The 20,580-nt window shown below is 35.2% G+C and overlaps 1 protein-coding gene across 1 annotated transcript in view; it reads right to left on the reverse strand.

The window, feature by feature from the left end:
* The window catches only part of meox2.S (mesenchyme homeobox 2 S homeolog), a 72,778-nt gene extending 60,997 nt beyond the window's left edge, over positions 1-11,781 (reverse strand). The window contains 1 exon segment of the mRNA NM_001087204.1: positions 11,134-11,781. Coding sequence (NP_001080673.1) covers positions 11,134-11,632 — 499 coding nt within the window. The 5' untranslated portion in view covers positions 11,633-11,781.
* Between the last annotated feature and the right edge of the window lie 8,799 nt (positions 11,782-20,580).

Here is a 20,580-nt window from a genome sequence, read left to right on the forward strand (position 1 = left end):
TATGAATATTATTATATATTTGTAGCCTTACAGAGCATTTGTTTTTAGAGGGGGTCAGTGGCCCCTATTTGAAAGCTGAAAAGAGTCAGAAGAAAAAGGCAAATAATTCAAAAACTATAAAAAATAAATAATGATGACCAATTAAAAAGTTGTTTAGAATTCTATAACATACTAAAAGGAAAAGACTGCTGCTACTTTAGGGGGCAGATTTAATTAAGGTCGAATATCGAGGGTTAATTAACCCTCAATATTCGACTGCCGAATTGAAATCCTTCGACTTCGAATATTGAAGTCGAAGGATTCACCACAATTCGTTCGATCGAACGATCGAACGAAAAATCATTCGATCAAACGATTAAATCCTTCGAATAGTTTGATTCGAAGGATTTTAATACATCGATTGAACGATTTTTCTTCGACCAAAAAAAGATAGCAAAGCCTATGGGGACCTTCCCCTTAGGTTAACATTGACTTTGGTAGGTTTTAGGTGGCGAACTAGGGGGTCGAAGTTTTTTTTTTAAGAGACAGTACTTCGATTATCGAATAGCCAAAAAAACCAATCGAAATTCTAAGTTTTTTTTCCTCCATTCCTTCACTCAAGCTAAGTAAATGGGCCCCTAGATGTTGATTGGTATGCAGTCACTGTGCATAGTATCTGCAATCACTTAAGAAAATCCAAGCACAAATGTCAGTTTGAAGAAACAATATATACTGTAAATGTGGGCAGGGTCGTTTCAGGGCTCCTTGCCACTCTAAGGTGGCCTTTATTATGCAGCATCCCCTCGCACCCGGCACATACCATTTTCAGTGCCAAATCGGGTGTAGGGGGGCCACCAGTTAGCAGGTAACTTTAGGAGCTGAAATTCTGATTTTTAAATCAGAATTCCGGCTCTGCTAGTGCAGACAGCATTGCATTAAATCTGAATTTTGGCTCCTAAAGTTACCAGGAGCAGCTTATTTGCAGCCCCTTCTAACTTGTGGGCTCGTGCTCGAGGTGAGTTTCTCAACTCACCACATGACAGCAGCACCCCTGTATGTGGGACAATTTCAGGGGTCACTGAATGACCCCCTGAAAGGTATTTTTTAACATCTAAAAGAAACTCTAAGATGTCCACCCCTAGCAAAAGACATGACAAAAATTAGAGAATGGTTAAATGCAGCAGCCTATAATGGGGAGAGGAGCAATTGAATCCCCTATATGAGGCTTCGTCTTGTTAAAGGGGTGGTTCAGAGAGTGATATTCTAAGACAATTTGCAATTGGTTTTCATTTTGCATTATTTGTGGGGGGTTTTGGAGTAATTTAGCTTTTTATTCAGCAGCTCCTTAATTTGCATTTGAAGCAATCTGGTTGCTAGGGTGCAAATTCCCCTAGCAACCCTGCACTGATTTGAATAAGAGAGTGGAATATGAATAGGAGAGGAGCTGATTAGAAAGATCTGGAATATCAAATAGCAATACATTTGTAGACTTACAGACCATTTGCTTTTTAGAAGGGAGTCAGCAACGTCCATTTGAAAGCTGCAAAGAGTCAGAAGAAAATGGCAAATAACTATAAAACTATAAAAAATAAAAAATGAAAACCAATTGAAAAGTTACTTAGCATTGGTCATTCTATAACATACTAAAAGTTGCCTTAAATGTGAACCACCCCTTTAATACAGTAGTTAATGACCGAATTTTCACCGTTTAGTAATTCAGTAATGAATTCCATTATTCCTATTTCACAAACAGAAGTGGGTAGAAAATCAGCAAAATACTTCAACATTCATAGTATTCATCATGGTTATAGTAAGGTCTTTTCTTACCACTTAAACAAAATGAAATGTACTCCTAAATACCTTATAGAATAATAGTAATTTTTCTTTTACAGACTTTGCTGCATTTAGAAAATCTGCCAAGAAAAAATAATTGTACAATAAATATGACTCACGGAAGGTTGTGCATATCTTACCAATGTGATTCCCCATTTTCTTATGGAGTTTCTTTACATTAAAATAAGTACAGATATAAAATCTATTGACTGGAATGTTTGGGACCTGGGTTTCTCTGGATAATGGATCCTTGCTATAATAATAAGCACCATTCCTTAAAACTCAAAAGATCTAAGATCCTTAAGATGTAAAAAGATCTAAACATCAAAAACAGATTGTGTCACCATAAACAAGGTTAATTTTTTATCAGGTACATAAGGTTCTGTTATATAATTACAGAGTATAAGCAAATCATTCTTGAATGATAGATTGTTTAATTAGGACAATATGGGAAATACAATTTTCTGGACAAGAAATTAATTTATATTATATCCCTTAATTTTATATAGTTCAAAATTGAATCTTTACACAGCCTTTCAATTATGCTAACCAGAGAAACCACCAGATTTGAATGCAAAGAAAAATGTAATGCAATAGAATGCAATTATATGGCCTTTTCTTTGTAATTTATATTAACAATTCTTGAATTTAACAGTTTAATAAATGTGTAATAGAATGCATACATCAACATGAAAGAGAAAACTTATAATGAGAAAAGTAACTGAACTTTGCAAACCTCAAGAATGTATTATTATTGGATTTTGATATTTATGACTTGTTCAGCTTTGGGACAGACTGACATTATATGAACTGATAGCAATTCCTTTTATATAGGGCAATTATAAAATGATAACAATACATTCTCTTTGGTTAAGTATTACAGTTCGATTGTGAGACTACTGGTAAGAGTAAAAATGTATACATTACACTTAAATACCAACTCCAGCTAGAAAGGACAGCCTAGATTTTACTGTATCTTGAAAAGAGGGGCACATTTGTTAAAATTTTAGATTTTAAATTTTATCATAATCGTTAACACTTTCTTTATTGTCTTACAATTCTATTAAAGTCCCTTAAAGTCACTGCTTTTCAAAGTGTGTTAGAGTTTAGCGGCATCACTGTACACTAACACCTTAATGACCGAATTCCTTAAAAAGAACGCGCATGCCTCTTACATACTGCAGTATTTAGGGATCACTTATTAGCTGGTCTCCAAAACTGAACCCATCCACAAGATGTTTTGATGACCAAATCTTTTAATTTAGAGTCTTCTATTAATATCTTTATTTTCACTAGCACTTTTATCCATATTTTTTGTTTCTTTTATACAACTCAAGCATTATTTTTGCCAGTTTTCAAGTGAAATATAATAAAACATTTGTGCTGTGTTAAATAGACTGCTTGCAATTTACATTAGTGTCGTAGAGTAGAAGGAATGAGTATGTGAATGGCTTTGTAACAGGAGGTAAACCTTTGAATAGTTAATAGAATTTAACAGGAAAGATAACTGGCTCCTATTAAAACTGAACATAGAATATGTATATGACTTGGACCTTAGATTAAATGCCACTGAGTCTTAAAACATATATCAATAAGCCAAAAGGGTGTTCTTTGTAATTCAAGTAGCTATTATTCTGAGGGATAAACCTAAACCTAATCCTGTTGCAGAATACTGATACTGTATTGCAATATCTCTGTCTGTATCTGTAATTATCTATATATTGCTTTTTAATTAGAAACTCCATAATTCCCTATGTATGGAACTGTTTAGTTCTCTTTCTGCACTCGTGTGCATTAATTATGTAAACATTACAATCTTAATAACACACACTGTTGTTTGAGGTACAACCAATACAGGTACCATTATTCCGAAACTCATTATCCAGATAATTCAAAATTCCAAGGCCATCACCCATAGACTGAATTTTGATTGAATAATTCCCCTTTTTAAAAATGATGTCCTTTTTCTATGTAATAATAAAACAGTACCTTGTACCAACTAATATATAATAAATTATTTTCAGAGGGAAACAATCCCATTGGGTTTAATTCATGTTTAAATACATTTTAATAGATTACAATAGATGTATTGAGATCTAAAGTACAGAAAGATTTCTTATCCAAAAAACCTAAGGTCCCGAGCATTCGGCGTAAAAGGTCCCATACCTGTATAACTATGCAGTAATATCTGAGTTATTAATGTATAGTTCACTGAATGCTTTATAGCCTGTACATATCTAACTGTAATATGAGTGGGATTTTAGGTACAGAAAATAGTAAACAAAGTTAATTTATTCAGAACCATACACTCAACAGTAAGCCTATTTTCAGTCCTAAGTGGTCACTGATTAACTCTAAAATTGATTGTGAATCACATATTTGTTATCCTTTATTTTTGTAATGCCACAGCTTGTCCACACACACAATGTCAGTTTAAATAAGAGCCTATATGTTTCTGGAGTAAACCACAGTACACTGATGTAAACATAGGGAGAACATACAGTTCCTTGCAAATAGTGCCCTAGCTGGAATCAAACCTAGGACTCCAGCTCCACAAGGTATTCACACCTTTTCCAAGCCTATGTTTAGAACTTTCATTCTGGCCCCAAGAACCCAGACCTTTTATTGGGGTTTTCATACAGTGCACACCTTTGTAGTTTTACTATCAAAACCAGATAATGTATTTGAAAAAAGTTTATTTTTTTCTAATGCTTGAATGCTAGTCAACAAAAATTATAAACTACCCCTGACCTATTCATAATGGATAAACACTATCATTTATTTTTTTGTGAAGTCCTGGTACTGTATATGCTGTTTAATATATACAGTGGCATCATTTTTTGATTCAATATAATGTCATTCTTTATGTTTTATCTGGTCTCAAGGGAACAAAATATGTGAGTGATTGGTTTCTTGAATAGAATTTGTGTTTAGCTTCTTTTAGAGTAACACCTCAATTGAAAGAAGGCACATAATAGACCTTCTTCGCCTCGTATAATGTGTATTCATGTAAACATACAAATATAAACTGTACACATAGAAATTTGCATAGTGAGCACAGTCTCCTACAGTCCATACACTGCACAAGTGCTAATATTTAGCAGGCAACACATTACCATTTGTTTGTTATGTCAAAATATTTGCCTAACATTCTCCATTTCCAAAGCCTGAATATTGCCCTCAAATCTGCAAATAAGAAGGCAACTGTGCTTGAGATTCAATAAAATCCTGTTTTACCGAGCCACACTATCTGTCCCTAGGAGCTGGAACTGTAAAACACAGGTTCATTTTGGCTTAGCTGGCCATTTGTGTCCAAATTTAACTGCAGTCAGTTCAAAAGTTGCTGCACCCACTTATTGGTTAAAGAAAAGAACAGAAACAAAAATCAAAATAATTTTTGGCATAAAAAGTGGACTTTAAGGTTAACATTTAAATTATTAAAGTAATACCCCTAATACTCCTATTTTATGCTAAAATAATTCAACCAGTGCAGTAATTGTGCAGTATTGTGTGTCAGTTTAATACACGTACATATCCATTCTTAATGCATATGAACTTTGCACTTCAACTAGATGAGGTGTTATTTTTAACAACACATTTTGGCCACCTAATGAGTCATAACCATAATAGCCTTTACAAAGTAGTTAAGTCAATTAAACAAATCAGTTTTCCTTTCAAAATGTCTTGAAACAACAAAAAAAACATAGGGCAATTTGAAGATGGGTCAAGGTAATAAATAAATGGAGGAGGCACTTTGCATTGTTTAATCTGTTGTAGCAAAAAGAAAAACCCACGGCAATTTATCTCATTTGCAACATGCATATGCACAAATGGATTTTAATTGATTAAATATTTTTATATTTATCTCATTGGTATTCAGCTATTATTTAGCCTCTATTTATTTAAAAATATATATATATATATAAAAACTTATTTTTTTGCAGAATTTAGTTTTTTGGCAGTTTTATCCAGAAAAATAAGTGCAAAAAGAAGCAAGCAGGGAAAAAACACAGGTAAGACTAGAGGCAAAGCAAGACTGAGATCCCTGTTATTGATTTTAGCAAAAAAGATGTAAAGCCCACATTTGTATGAATAATTCATTGAGCACATGGGGATTGTTTTAGAGATTTTACAAAATGTTTAGCAAAGGAAGAGCATAAATACAGTATGAAAAAGGCTCCTTCATCCACTGTCCTTGCAATATATGTTACTGACAACTAAAATAAGATCAAATTTATGTCATTAAAATTATGCTTAGCCATTGAACTACAGTCAATGATAAATATACAGTGTTATTTTTCTATTTTTAAAGCATGTAATATTGTGGAATTAATTAACAAATCAGCATAATGGTTAGATGCAGAAATTGGCAATGTGTTATTTTCAGAAAAATAATAATTGTTCTCTTTTCTGTAGTATTTTAGTCTTTTTTAGTCCATTACATTATGGCTGCTTATAATGCATTTATTCATGCAGTGAAGATAGTGAAACATTTAATCTCATATACAAGGAATACTGTCGTTTTTTGTTGCTATAAAGAAATGTATTTCTGTTGTTCTTTAATATCTGAAAGTTATGGTTGTGGCTGTGGTTGTGGCTTTTTACTGGGTTTTTTTTAAGTTTCCCTCAATTTTTATTTTACTGTATATATTATTTATAGAGACAGAGAGTGAGTGAATGAAAAAGAGATAAATAAATTGTAAAATTTTATACAGAGCTCACAAAAGATCTAAACATTTAGAAATAGAACGGAATAATATTGAAGGTTACAGTATGTTCTAAAAACTCATAATTACAGAAGCACTGAATATTTTGTTTATGAAGTTTCATATACAGCTATGTTTAGTACTTTCGAATAAAGATGTGAATATTTGAGAAATAGGCTTATGTAAAAGTAAAATTATATTTTATCTCTCTTCCAATAAATGGCTTTTTTTCTGTAGTTACAGAAAAGCACAAAAGAGCACAAAAGAAAGGCAAAGTGATTAGAAACTTATTTATTTAATAGAATACTAGAAGGGAGAATAATCCACAAAAATCACAAATATAGAAGAATAAAGTAAAACTATTTTTTTACATTTCTGAATTAAAACAAGAATGGGTTGTTGATGATTTTTCAGGACTTAACTATAGTTAAACATTTCAGGGACACATTAAATGGAACAAGAAAACACTCCCTATAAATTCTCTAGTCACTATTACAGAAACACCATCCAAAATTAGTTCTTTGGTGCTGATTTTTAAGGACTTTTCTGGATAAATTAAAAAAAAATTATGTAATTTGTTTCTTTACAACATTTTTAAAAAAAACTATTTATGTGTATGTTGGATTATATGTAAAAAAAAATCATTTTCAGACTTGTAATAGAAATAAATCATATTTTTTAACCTAATTAATGGATTCATACCTGTTTCAAAAACTAATGTAATGTCGGTGACAATAGAAAGGAAAAAAGATGCAGATTTTAGATGATAAAAACTCAAATCTTATTTACTTATTCTTAAGCTAAGATATAAGTTGTAATTTTTAGTGTAGAAAGGGGACCATTAGAAAATTAAATATTTTTTGGTTTGAAGTGTAGGTGCAGTTAAGAACACAGATTTAATGAAATATACCTGCTTTTTAAAAAAAAATAAAAAAAAAATAAATACATAAATTGCACAGGGGATTGTTAGAATTCTGATCACTAGAAATCCTAATTGGATAAAAGAAACCATTACAGATGAAATAAATGTGCTCCAAAATGCATATTAATGTTTACATAGCATATTCCACACTGATTTTTAAAATACTGTGAAGGGCAAAGTATTAATTTCCTTATTGGTCCCAGAGGAAAGCCCTTTGATTGTAGCTTGTAATGTTAGACCACTAACCTAACTGGACAGACAGAATGAAAAACTTTCAAACCTGCGCAGATGGCTGAAAGGGTATGATAAGGATTATTGTAATTGCACTTTCTGGAGGTGCTATTCTGGTGGTCTGCTACAGGGTATTACTGACCAAAGCAGGCTTAATTATAAATACCAGAGGGCAGATTTACATATGGTCAAATATCGAGGGTTAATTAACCCTCGATATTCGACTGCCGAATGTAAATCCTTTGACTTCGAATATCGAAGTCGAAGGATTTACCGCAATTAGTTTGATCAAAAAACCGTTCGATCGAAAAATCATTAGATAGAACTATTAAATCTTTCGAATAGAACGATTCGAAGGATTTTAATCCATCCATCGAACGATTTTTCTACGACCAAAAAAATATAGGAAAGCCTATGGGGACCTTCCCCATAGGCTAACATTGCACCTCGGTAGGTTTAAGGTGGCGAAGTAGGGGGTTAAAGTTTTTTTTAAAGAGACAGTACTTCGACTGTCGACTTCGATGGTCGAATATTCGAACGATTTTTAGTTCGAATCATTCAATTCAAAGTCGTAGTCGAAGGTCGAAGTAGCCAATTCGATGGTCGAAGTAGCCAAAAAAACATTTGAAATTCGAAGTTTTTTTATTCTATTCCTTCACTCGAGCACAGTAAATGTGCCCCCCTGGTTTTTACATCACTTATAGAATTAAAACATGTAGACGGAATTCTCATCAAATCTGACCCCCGCTACAAAAGGTAACTAAGTGATAGATGAAGCTTAAATGACATTACACAGTATAAAATTTAAAGGAAAATTATGTTGCAGGACTGACATTAAACCTGGGGCCCTCCAGCTATTGATAAATTACAGCTACAAGATTCTCACCACAGCCAAAGGCTACAGGCTGATGATTACAGTTCAGCAACCCCTAGACGGCCATAGTTTACATTTTTCTCTGTCGAAATACACACATATAATGGATAGGACACGGTCTGGGCCATTAACTTTCAATCTAGATTGTATCATTTGGATAGGTATACTGTTTCACAAAGCTGTCTTTTCATTTCTCCAGAAACCAAATGCCCTTAAAACAATTGTTTGTGAAGTGACTATAAAGAAAGAACAGCAGTTTCTCAAATTCACCAGGACCCAGTTATTGGATACACCGTGGTTAATGAAGCTAGTTTGTCATTTTTGCTCTGTGATTAGGTATAGATTTCCTGGTAATTTATTTTCTTTAAATGCTTGCCAATGTTATCTTCCCCAAACAGACAAAACAGTGGGGGGAAAAAAAAGAGAGGGAGAGTGGTTTAAAAGCATCGCAAGCCTAGACAGACTAATTATACACTGGAATAATAACTTCTAAAAAGTTGTCTTGTTTAAAAGCCCCAAGCCTGGAAGAAAAATAAGGGCAGACATATGTCATTAATTACTCTTTTGTCATTCATGTCTTATAACTGTTGTATAATCATTCATCCCAATCACCATATCTCATAAGACTTAATTAGGAAATGAAAGCAGGTCATCTCAAATTATGATTAGCTTTCACTTTACTTCACTGACCACTTTTCTGATTGGTTGATTGGAAAGTTATTACAGTTGCACTTATCTCTTGCTATTATAATAAAGCTACTCCACTGAATAACTTAAACACTTCTATATATATATATATATATATATATATATATATATATATATATATATATATATATATATATATATATATATATATATACATATATATATATATATACAGGTATGGGACCTGTTATCCAGAATGCTCGGGACCTGGGGTTTTCTGGATAACGGATCTTTCGGTAATTTGGGTCATCATGCCTTAAATCTACTAGAAATTCATTTAAACATTAAATAAACCAAATAGGCTGCTTCCAATAAGGATTAATTATATTTTAGTTGGGATCCAGTACAAGCTACTGTTTTATTATTACAGAGAAAAAGAAAATCATTTTAAAAAATGTGGATTATTTGGATAAAATGGAGTCTATGGGAAGCCATTCCGTAATTCGGAGCTTTCTGGATATCGGGTTTCCGGATAAGGGATCCTATACCTATATATATATATATATATATATATAGAGAGAGAGAGAGAGAGAGAGAGAGAGAGAGAGAGAGAGAGAGAGAGAGAGAGAGAGAGAGAGAGAGAGAGAGAGAGAGAGAGAGAGAGAGAGAGAGAGAGAGAGATACAAACTATGTAACCTCAAATAATCATTTCTAATAGAAGTGACGGTTAGTGTGTAACTTTCCTATGCTACTGATAAGGAAGGTAAGTATACATTGTATTTCTGTTACAAGAAAAGATGATTTTAGTGTTCATGTCTGGTATTTCAGGTATGGTGGAAGGTGTCTGTTATGAACTGTTTTACTTGTTCATACCTATATTCATTGGTAGTCATCCACATTACTACTGATATGTGACAGAGCCAGTGCCTAAAATGCATACTGTATGAGAAAGTGATGTAATGAGCACAAAAGAAGTGAATTCACTTAAGTGACTGATGTTGAAATTAAAGCAAATATGACCCATCACGTTGCACTTTGTTAATTAAACTCTTAATTTGGTGCAGACTGTGTATATGGATTTCCCAGAGGAAGTGTTAGCTGATAATATAATTAACACCTTTCTGCAGTTTCTGGGACAGACAAAAATAAACCGGTTCTGGGATGAAATACGTATTTCTTTCCTATTCCTGCAAACGGGGCGAATGGGCAGCCTAAAAGTGTCAATTGTCTTTTAATCTGCCATAAAATTGCATTTATAAACGCAATAGTTTGGCCGCCAAGAGAAGCATTCATTGTGATAATACTGCAGAGATACTGTATCAAGCTGAATAAGGATGGAGGGCAGCATTAATTTCTGTAGGATAATGTCAATCATTTTAAAATGTTATACTTGGATTAAATTTTGCTTATTAAAGAAATCCTATATTTTATTGACACCAACGGGTCTGTAGGAATAAATCAGAAACTCCATGAAAAAAGAAAACGGTTTCTGTCAGTCCTATTGTAATGAAGTATACAAGTTTAAATAGCAACTTTTCACTTGTGATTTTTTGCATTGCTTTTATAACACTCCTATAGTGTAAGCAGGCTGTACATATTGTATACATACTAGTTACTGCAGCAAGTGTCTAATTAGTATTGTTTCAACTGCTGAATTCATTTAGCAGTGAGCACAGACACAAACCTCAGAGCAAAGAAGAAAAAAAAACTCTCTGTCCAATTTTAACTGTCAGACGAAGTTGCAGTATGCATGGATGCTAATGGCAAATCCTAGGCATACAGTTGTTCCCTGCTCCTATCTGAAAATGAGAGGTTTGCACCACTGCATTACTTTCTTCAATACAATGCCAATAAAAGGTATTGCAACTTACTTAAATTACCAACTATATAGCTTTTCTTTTTGCTGCATGCTCAGATTTTGTAAACACAAAGATCCTTACCTGAGCTGTCACTTTTTCTTTTACCAGTCCTCTTTTCTGCTTCTGCAGGGGATAGGGTCTGTCTGCCATAGTCCCCTGTCACACATGTTGCACCCGTTGAGTTGTTAGTGCCCAGGCTAGATGTATTTGAACACAAAATAGAGGGGCTTCCACTTAGATCTGGAGGTCCAGATTCCTGCTGAAGGCAAAGGCTATGTCTGGTAGAGGCAGGAGGAGATGACATCTGAGGAACGTGCCAATTTGATTGCAAGGTCTGGTGCTGTTGATGCTGGTGATGATGATGATGGTGATGATGATGCCCTCTGTGATGCTGACTCCCGAACATGCTCTCCTCATTGGGATAGCCAGTTAATATGCAAGAGGACGATGAAGAGGATAAATCAGGGTAGGACATATGGTCGGATCTTCCATGAAGGGCAAGAGAAGACTGGGCAAAGGGGTGTAAGCCCTGAGAGGTGGCATGGGGGCTGCGCAGGCAGCCAAATAGTGTGTGTTCCATGGCATGCAAGTTTCAAGTTGCAGGCTTGAGATTCTGGCAGGATTAAACTCCACAACGCTGTCACTTTTCACTGTAAAATGATATTTTTCCCAAACAGTAACGGCACACTTTCAGTACAGATCAGATAATCCAGGTCTTCAGCCTGGTGGCCAGTCTCCTGTGCTTAAACAGTTTGCTCTGACCAAGATGAGCTTTTGCAGAGCTGCTCAGATGTCAAGAGTAGGAGAGGTTAAAGCCAACAGAAGGTGGTCCCAAGGAGCTGCTTTAATGGGGGAACAGCTAAGAGAGGATATAAATAGTGTGTAATGTGAGCTGGGGGCTGGCTTAGCAACACAGTACTGACCACAAACTCTCTCCAAAACTTTAGCACTCACAGATCTTTCCAAGTTGCGACAGCATCACTGCACTGTCTACGTAAAACTGAAAAGGCTTCTGACCATTGCTAATATGGACAGTTAGAAACGGCACGCAGGTCTTAGTCATGTATATAATGACACCATTTCACATCTGAGAAAAAGATTATTCTCTTCCTCCTTGGGAAGTTGTATTCCACAAGTTTGACTTAAGTGATCTGTGTAGTTGTATGTGATACAAAATATAGTTTGAAGTACGGGATGTCCAGCCTGCAACCATCAGCCTACTGTTATATAACTCCCAGAATCCCCTGCAAGCTAAAATAGATTGTAACTCTTAACCAACAGAGCACACATATACACAATTCTATGCAGTGGGGATTGAGCATTATACGTGTGTGTACGTGTTTTTTTAATGAGAATTAACACTCCTGACTAATGTCTGTGCTGGATCTGGATACCACCAGTGTATATTATTCAGCCCCTATGTCTTCAATTATATTCAGTGCACAGCTGCATATCAGCTACATTAATCCAACATATAAAAGAATGGTTTAGGAATTGTTCCTTATTTAATACATCTGTTTTAGTATATTTTTTAAAAAGCAACAGGCATATGGCAGAATATTATTGGTAATAGTATAGTAAATAAATGGTATGTATGCTGGTGACAGTAGAGAGCAGCAGATTGCCTGCGGCTTATTTAATGGGGAGTCACTATCAGTGCAGAGTTCTGCAGCAGAAGGGGTCACAGTCTTAATACATAGAGTGACAGGAAAAATAACAAATCACCGCTCCACGGAAGCAGTAGGTGCACCATGGAAAAATCTCCCAGACTCTGTGGGATGTGGAAGGAGGTTAAAAAAGCTAAAGTATAGCAATGTGCATAAAAAAACTGAGAAAATGACCACACCATGTTGACTAAACTGACTAAACAAAGCAGGGATGGATTTATTGTAAGGAACAGAGGACATTTGTTCTGTGCCCCTAGCATTACAGGGGACCCTTAGCAGAAAACTATTGCTGTAAATAGAAAGAACATATAAAATAGTTTTATAGAATACGTGGCTAGTTAGCTGTTGCTAAACTACAACTCCAAGAATCTCACAAACAACTCTAATACTTTCAGGGGTCACTTTGAAAGTTACCATTGCACCCCGCTTTTCTTTTTCATTGTGCCTTCAACCTTTCAGCAAAGAATGGGTACAACACACCTTGAATTGTAAACTTTATTAAAAGCATAAAATAATTTTAAAAAACTGCAAATTTGCCCACTGTCAAACAGCAGATCTGAGGTTTCTTGGTGATCGTTGCCTAAGTTTGATTTCTGTGCCAGCAACTGTAGAAGGGTGAAGTCTCCTTTATCCAACAAAGTACTTGTGTTTCTCCCTCTGTAGTGCATTAATTTCTCTACTTATTGCTTAAATACTTTGTTACCTTGCTTAGATCAAGGACTGCCAATGCACAGCTGTGGTTTCTTCTTTATTACTATAATTTGGATTTGGGCAAATTAAAATTTTCTTCTTAAAAAAGAACTATAACTATCCACAGACGGTGAACTGAGGGTCCCTGGTGAGCACGGCAATTCAGCAAGATGAGGAGTCTACATACTGTATGAATGTTGCTGATACTAAATGCACAAATGCAGTACTTACTCTAATTGCTATTATACACTTGATCCCTAAACCAAAATGATTTACAGTGATAGACTGATCACATAATGGCAGAGTAGAGGAGAGAATGTGCCTAATATTTTTAGCTAGGTCTAATTTGGTGAATCTAACGAGGTAGTGTTGATTTTTGAAGCAGCCCATTCCATATTTCTACTCTGGAGCAGGATTCCAACTCCCTTCACGCCATACCCCCCACATACACACACAAGCACACTTGCTTATGACATATATTTTGGCCAAACCATTTCTGTTTGAGGAAGGCAAATAATAATAACTTGAATGCCTTCTCTTTATGCTTTTATTTCTACACTTCCCAAGGCAACAACAGCTTTCACAGGAAGACTCAGGCTACAAAATAACTTCTTTGAATCCTTTCCTTTTAGATTTTTAGGAATAGTCAAATATTGCGTCTTATCTGAAAAAAACTGAACCTAAGTCTACCAAGTGCATTAACATTTTAGAAGGGCATGGGGAGTGTGTTATACAGTGGCTTCAATTTAAATGCGAATGAATGATATTTGTAACTACAGTGCTAAGTTCTTTAATGATAATTAGTCAGGCTCTTGAAAAAACCTTTGCAAAGGGTAAAAAAACAACTTGAAAAACATTAGGTGACAGGTTAACTTACATATCTCGGGGAGCCAGATGGGACACTTTCCCATGGTAATTAATCACCAAAGGAAAGGCACCCGGAATGGGTCCAGTTACCCCCCTGTGGTGACTAGTTATTAGTGTAGAAAGTCAGGAATCCAGCTACCTGAATTTTCACCGGGGGGAGGGGGGATGTCTTGGTTTAGTTGTAAGACAGTTCTATCTTAAAAAAGAGAGGTCCTGCAAGCTGAGCATTTTTAATGCCATAACCCTTGTTTCTTGTATCTGTTTGCTATAAATTATGGGAAAGTGTTCTTAACTTGCTACATGATGATGAATGTGATAGGAAGAACCTTAGATTGTAAGCTCCAAAGGGGCATTGGCTGAAGGTAATGATGAATCTGTAAAGCACTGTGTACATTTGTCTGGTCTGTATAAATGAAAGATGATAAGGTATGGGACTTGTTATCCAGAATGCTCAGGACCTAGAGTTTTCTGGATAATGGATCTTTCTGTAATTTGGACCTTCATACCTTAAGTCTACTAGCAAATCATGAAAACATTATTTAAACCCAGTAGGATTAATTACTGTACATCTTAGATTTGAAGTACAAAGTACAAAGTACTGTTTTATTATTACAGAGTAAATGGAAATCACGTTTAAAAAACATGGATTTTTACAGTCATGGGAAGATTGTACAAACCTGCAGTAAAGCAATGACTAAACAAAACAATAAAATTATCATTTCTTCTCTTATTTTGTCCATTAAGAAGTTCTCCATCTACCGTTTAAAGATCATGGGATTTTGCCTGAGGTCTGAGTTAGCAAAGTCATTTTAGCAATAATTTGGGGCTAAATTTGCAAACTTTACACTGTTTCACTTCTTTGTGCCTAATCTGTAGCCATTTTTTCCACTGAAGCAGAAGTACAGAATGAATAATCCTCTCCTCTCTGCAATATGTTCTGGATAAAATTGCCTTGTGCAACTGCTAGCATTCCTAACGCATAGTGATACAAAGCAATTCTTCACCTTTAGTCATAAAAAGGCATGAGCATGACATTAACATTGCTAAAGTGGTTCCTTGACTACAACTCCCATAGTTCTCAGTCAGCTTTGATTGGTGCATGTATGTGGGAGACTTCAAAGCAAACAGATGTTGTGGGATCTAACTGACTCACACTGACTTCACTAGAATGTAATGCAGGAGGGTCCGGCTTTTGACACTTCATCTGGACATTCCTTTGGTCGTTTACCATGCACTTTAAATGACTTATGAGTAAGTAGCATTAGCAGTAAGGGCTATAGGCTTTTGGTGATGTATTTTACATGCAAGGAGGGGATAAAACTGTCATGTCACATGTATTAATTTTTGTGTATGCACGATATAGATACATTCTACTTATTTAATGAATAATGATTTACATGAACCCTGTGTTCCCTGCAGCGGCCCTGGGTCCTCTGAACCAAATTAGATTTGAGCCATTCTCCTTGTTGCCACCAACCTCCACTCCAGTAATATAGTTTAGCTCAGACATGTAGGATTGACTGTGGGCCACAGTTCTGCAGAAAAGAGCATTTTTTTAACCTTTATCTCATATTCTGTGTCTCTGCGTAATCATGACCCCTGTTGAAAATGGTTATCTGATAAGTTGATTTGGATTCCAGCCATGTGTAACCACTGCACACCATACCCACACACATACAAACATACTTGCTTATGACATGTTTTGGCCAAACCATTTCTTTTTGAGGAAGGCAGATAATGATGGATAAAGTCCCCTCCCTCTAATTACTCCCCTTGGATGCATTCTTTTATTGTTATCCTTTTACACTTCCCAGATTAACAGCAGCTTTCACAGGAAGACTCAGGAGATAACCCACTGCCACCCCATGTGTTGATATTGTGATAAAAATGACATGACTTGTCAGCATAATGGGCTGACAGTCAGTTAAACTGTGCCAAACGCTCCACATGCTAGACCCACTGCTAACACAGCACTGCAGTCACTAATAGCACACGTGTGTGTGGTTCCCTTTCCATTTACTCCTATATGTCCCTTCTAATTACCCGAACCCTATCCGCCCCAGATAAAAATGTAAAAACAAGTAATCAGTTTTGCAAATATTCTACCTGCCTGGTAACACAGGTTATGTTAACCTGGTAACCATCAAGTTCTACAAATGGTTATACAGATAGTGTGTGGTTTAATCCAAAGTATTGCATGATGCATTCTGTGTTGGCTTCTGATAACCTTCACAATTTCCCTGACCTCTGTAATAACACATATGTATAATGTATAATATGTATAATGAAGCAATAGAATTCTTATTGATTCAGATGCAAGTTGAGAGTAGGACTGGCCATACCAGGGCCATCTTAAATATATTGCAATATATGGACAAACAACCCCTGTTTTGTTTAAAAGGTAAGGCATTTCTTAGCAGCTTAAGTCACAAAATGTCTCAATGTCCTAATATTGCTAATGGGGAGGATCTCTTGATCAGAACCCCTGCTTAATGGTTTTAAAAATGAGTGGTGAGCATGACTTTCCCTTGTTTGTTATAGATTAGATAGATAGATAGATAGATAGATAGATAGATAGATAGATAGATAGATAGATAGATAGAGAAATATTTAGATAGACAGATTTTAATATTGATATGTTATAAACATAAATATCGACAATGTGTACATGACAACAGATTAGAAAGAGAAAGATCTATTCTATGACTGAGTAGGTGTTTGGAAAATGATGAGACAACGTTAGATATAGTTGGGCCACAGACCATATAAATACTTACAAGACTCTGAGGGATAAAAATTATACATCCAGACAAACAGATGCAAATTTGAAGACAAATATACACATATTCCAACTGCTGCAACTATTCCAGGCATGCGGATATAATAACCCCTTAATCCATTTGCACACTTAACTCACTTATAAACAAGCCCTCATAGTCATAAACCCGTAAAACAGCCAGAGTGTCAATACATGAAAGGAACTCCCTTGGTCCTTCCTCAGTCTCTTTCAACCCCAATATATGTGAGAAGAGCAGAAAGCAAATGGTATAGAAGTGGTACAAACTTTTACTACTTAACAATTAGGTTAATTTAGCACAGGCAAGGTTTAAACAGTGATTAAATTGCTGTTTAAAGACACGCAAAATGTGACAAACTAGAAGACACATCAGGCAAAGTATGGAGGTACATAGGTCAATCCAGCCTACTAGAAACATCCAAACATGTATTCTAAAGAAGCATATCCTATATATACATACACATAATATTCCTTGGAGTGCTGTTAACCTGTGGTATATTTGCTTTTGATCATTAGAAGTAACCATGAATTTTAACTTTTTCTAACTGACTTTCAAGCATTTGAAATCAGTCCTTAGTACTCACCATCAGTGTTTTCATGTATTACTTCCTTATTCATTGTTAGCCACCAGATACACAATTTTGTTGCAAAACTGCAGGAAAAATTTGCCAAAACAAAATTGTTGCAGAGGCAAAAAAGTTGCCACAAGAAAAAAACGCATTGACTTTAATGCATTTCGAGTGAGAAAAAATTGTCGCACTAGTAAAAAATGGTCTTGTGTTAAAAAGAATTTGACGCCTTTTGATTTCAATGTGTTTTGCTAATTTTTAGGCGAAGAGAAAAGACAGATTTGATCATCACTTATCCTAAAATAATATATTGAATAATTGTTTTCTTTCCAACAACATCTTACATGACTTAAGTGCAAATCACAATTTCATTGGTAATAATGCACTGGGTTGCTTATTGCAATGGCAGAGGGGCTCAGCTCAAATGTCAGGTCAAAAACACAATCCTGAAGGTCAATGAGCATGAGATTTGGAGTGAAAAATTGTTTGCTGCCCTATATATTTTTTGAATTATGGCTGAATGACCGATAAGTCAATATTTTTCTACATTTGTGACCTAGCTATGAGCTAAGGGGGCCCAAGAGAGGTTTGAAAAAGTCTGACAACTATGACTAAGGAGCCATGTGACCTTGTTGCATCAAGCCTAAACAAGTGAGGGATTGCACAGTGAAAGAATACATACCCACCTACGCATAACCAATCACTCAGTAGCTGCATGAAGCAATAGTTATTTTAAACACAAAGTGGCTAGTATTTTGGCCTTGCAGTGATTAGGTACGATGGGCAGAGAGCTTGAATTAACATGTGTCCTCCCCTAATTGGAAACCTGAATGGCGAAATGCTCATCTGGGTAGTTTGGTGATAGGTGAGAACCCTCTTCTTATATGTCTAATGTGTAGATCCACTTTGGTTAGTTAACCATCTTACTCTCATTTTAGATTGAATATAGGTGTTTGTTTAGCCTTGTGATTTTCAGGGGATGGAGATTATTTTACTAAAGGCAAATTGTCACATACTTTTGCCAATCACAAATACTGTATGTAACTTTGGATAAGTATGCTCAATAACTAAATGCAAAAAAACATTTGTTTAATTGGGTTCCCAAAATTTCAAGAAGCATATATATACAAGAAGAATATATAAATAAAGATACACATGCAGAGTATATCCATAATACCAGCTGCAATCATCAGCAATACTTTAGCCAAGGTTACTTTGCCTTTCCAAGAAGACATCTAACCTACTTTAATGACATCAAAGGAATCTGTCTCACAGCATCACACAGCCTATCACAGCTTCAAATGAAAATGTCTCCTCCAGTCTAAAGGGGTTGCCTAGTTATTTGCTTATAAACAAACTTGTTAAACAGTAATCAGAAGTCTATTTTCTAGAGCAGGATTCAAATGTAAAAAACAGTTGGGGAGCAACACAAGCAGGAAAAAGTCCCTTGGAGTGTCAAATAGGGGCTGTGATTGGCTATTTGGTAGCCCCTTTGTGGACTGGCAGCCTACAACAGGCTCTATGTGGCACTATAATTAGTTTATATGCAATTAAAACTTGCTTTCAAGCTTGGAATTAAAAAAAAAGCACCTGTTTTGAGGACCCTGAGAGCAACATCCAAGAGGTTGAAGAGTAACATGTTGCTCACGAGCTACTGGTTGGGGATCACTGTTCTAGAGAAAACTCATCATAGATTAAAAGCTCCATTAGTTTTACCAGTTTAGTTGCAAGTCTCTACACATGATCCTACTCATTAATATCCTTCTTAAGGACTGGTGCCCATAACTGCACTGCATACTCAAGGTGCGGCCTTAAACGAGGCAAATGCATTTATCCCTTGAATTATTGCACCTTTATGTACCAGACTTGTGATTACGTGATTATCTTAATTAGCAGACACTGTCCCTAGTTGCAAAGTCTGTTTACTACTATAACTCACAAATCTTCTCAAAAACACCCCAAAATCATGTTATATTTTCTGTAAAGGGATATGTACTATATCAGCACTACATACATACATAAAAAGTAAAGTCAAAAAGGCTATAGAGGAAACATTTGTCAACTGCACAGAAATAATGGTGCTGAAGATGGCTTAAATCACTCACTAACATTGCAATTAGATTTTTTTTTGTTTAGAAGGATGAATATATCTCTCCATGTGTTTTCTCTCTTGTGCAATTTTAATGCAATTTATTATACAGTGATGCTTATGGATACCAACAAAAAAATATGAATCGATTGCACAGTAATACTATGTGTAATATCTAGCTGAAAGGAGTTAGTATGTTCTCCTCTTGTCTGCAAATTCTCATGTATATTTTCTAACCTTTTAGTACAAATGACACATCGCATATTGTACCAAATTTACATAAAGATTGTGGTAAACAAAAAAAATGTATTTAGAATTCCATAATACAATTTATTGCAAATTAAAACTAGAAAATGATCCAATTACTGAAATATAATATTCAGATTGCCCCATTTCAGACATATTTGGTTCGAATAATTTATAAATGAATTGGGAACCACAGTTGCTCGGAATGAACTGAGATTTGGAAGCTGCAAAAATGGATTTCTGCAAATTCAATTGTAAGTCATCAACGTTTAGCTACAAATAAATTCAAAATACAGAGCTAAAACAAGCTGATTCAGAGTCGCTCCATTTATATATAAATATAGCCCCTTCCATAGTAATCAGTCGAATGTTTTGGGAGTAGTGCCTGTGCACCAGAAGCTCACCATGTATATACAATCTACTGCAAAGAATTATTTTCTGATTAAAACTCATCCATCAAAAACTTTTGACAAGTCACAAAGAACCAAGAAGCTTGTGTTTCTTAAAGTCTTTAAGCTAAAATTATGGTTCAGAGTGTCCTCAAATGCGCCGCAATAGAAAAAAAAAGAAAATAAACAGGTCTTATTCTGCACCTGAAATGTA

Source organism: Xenopus laevis, chromosome 6S, assembly GCF_017654675.1.
Source record: "Xenopus laevis strain J_2021 chromosome 6S, Xenopus_laevis_v10.1, whole genome shotgun sequence".
NCBI lineage: Eukaryota > Metazoa > Chordata > Amphibia > Anura > Pipidae > Xenopus > Xenopus laevis.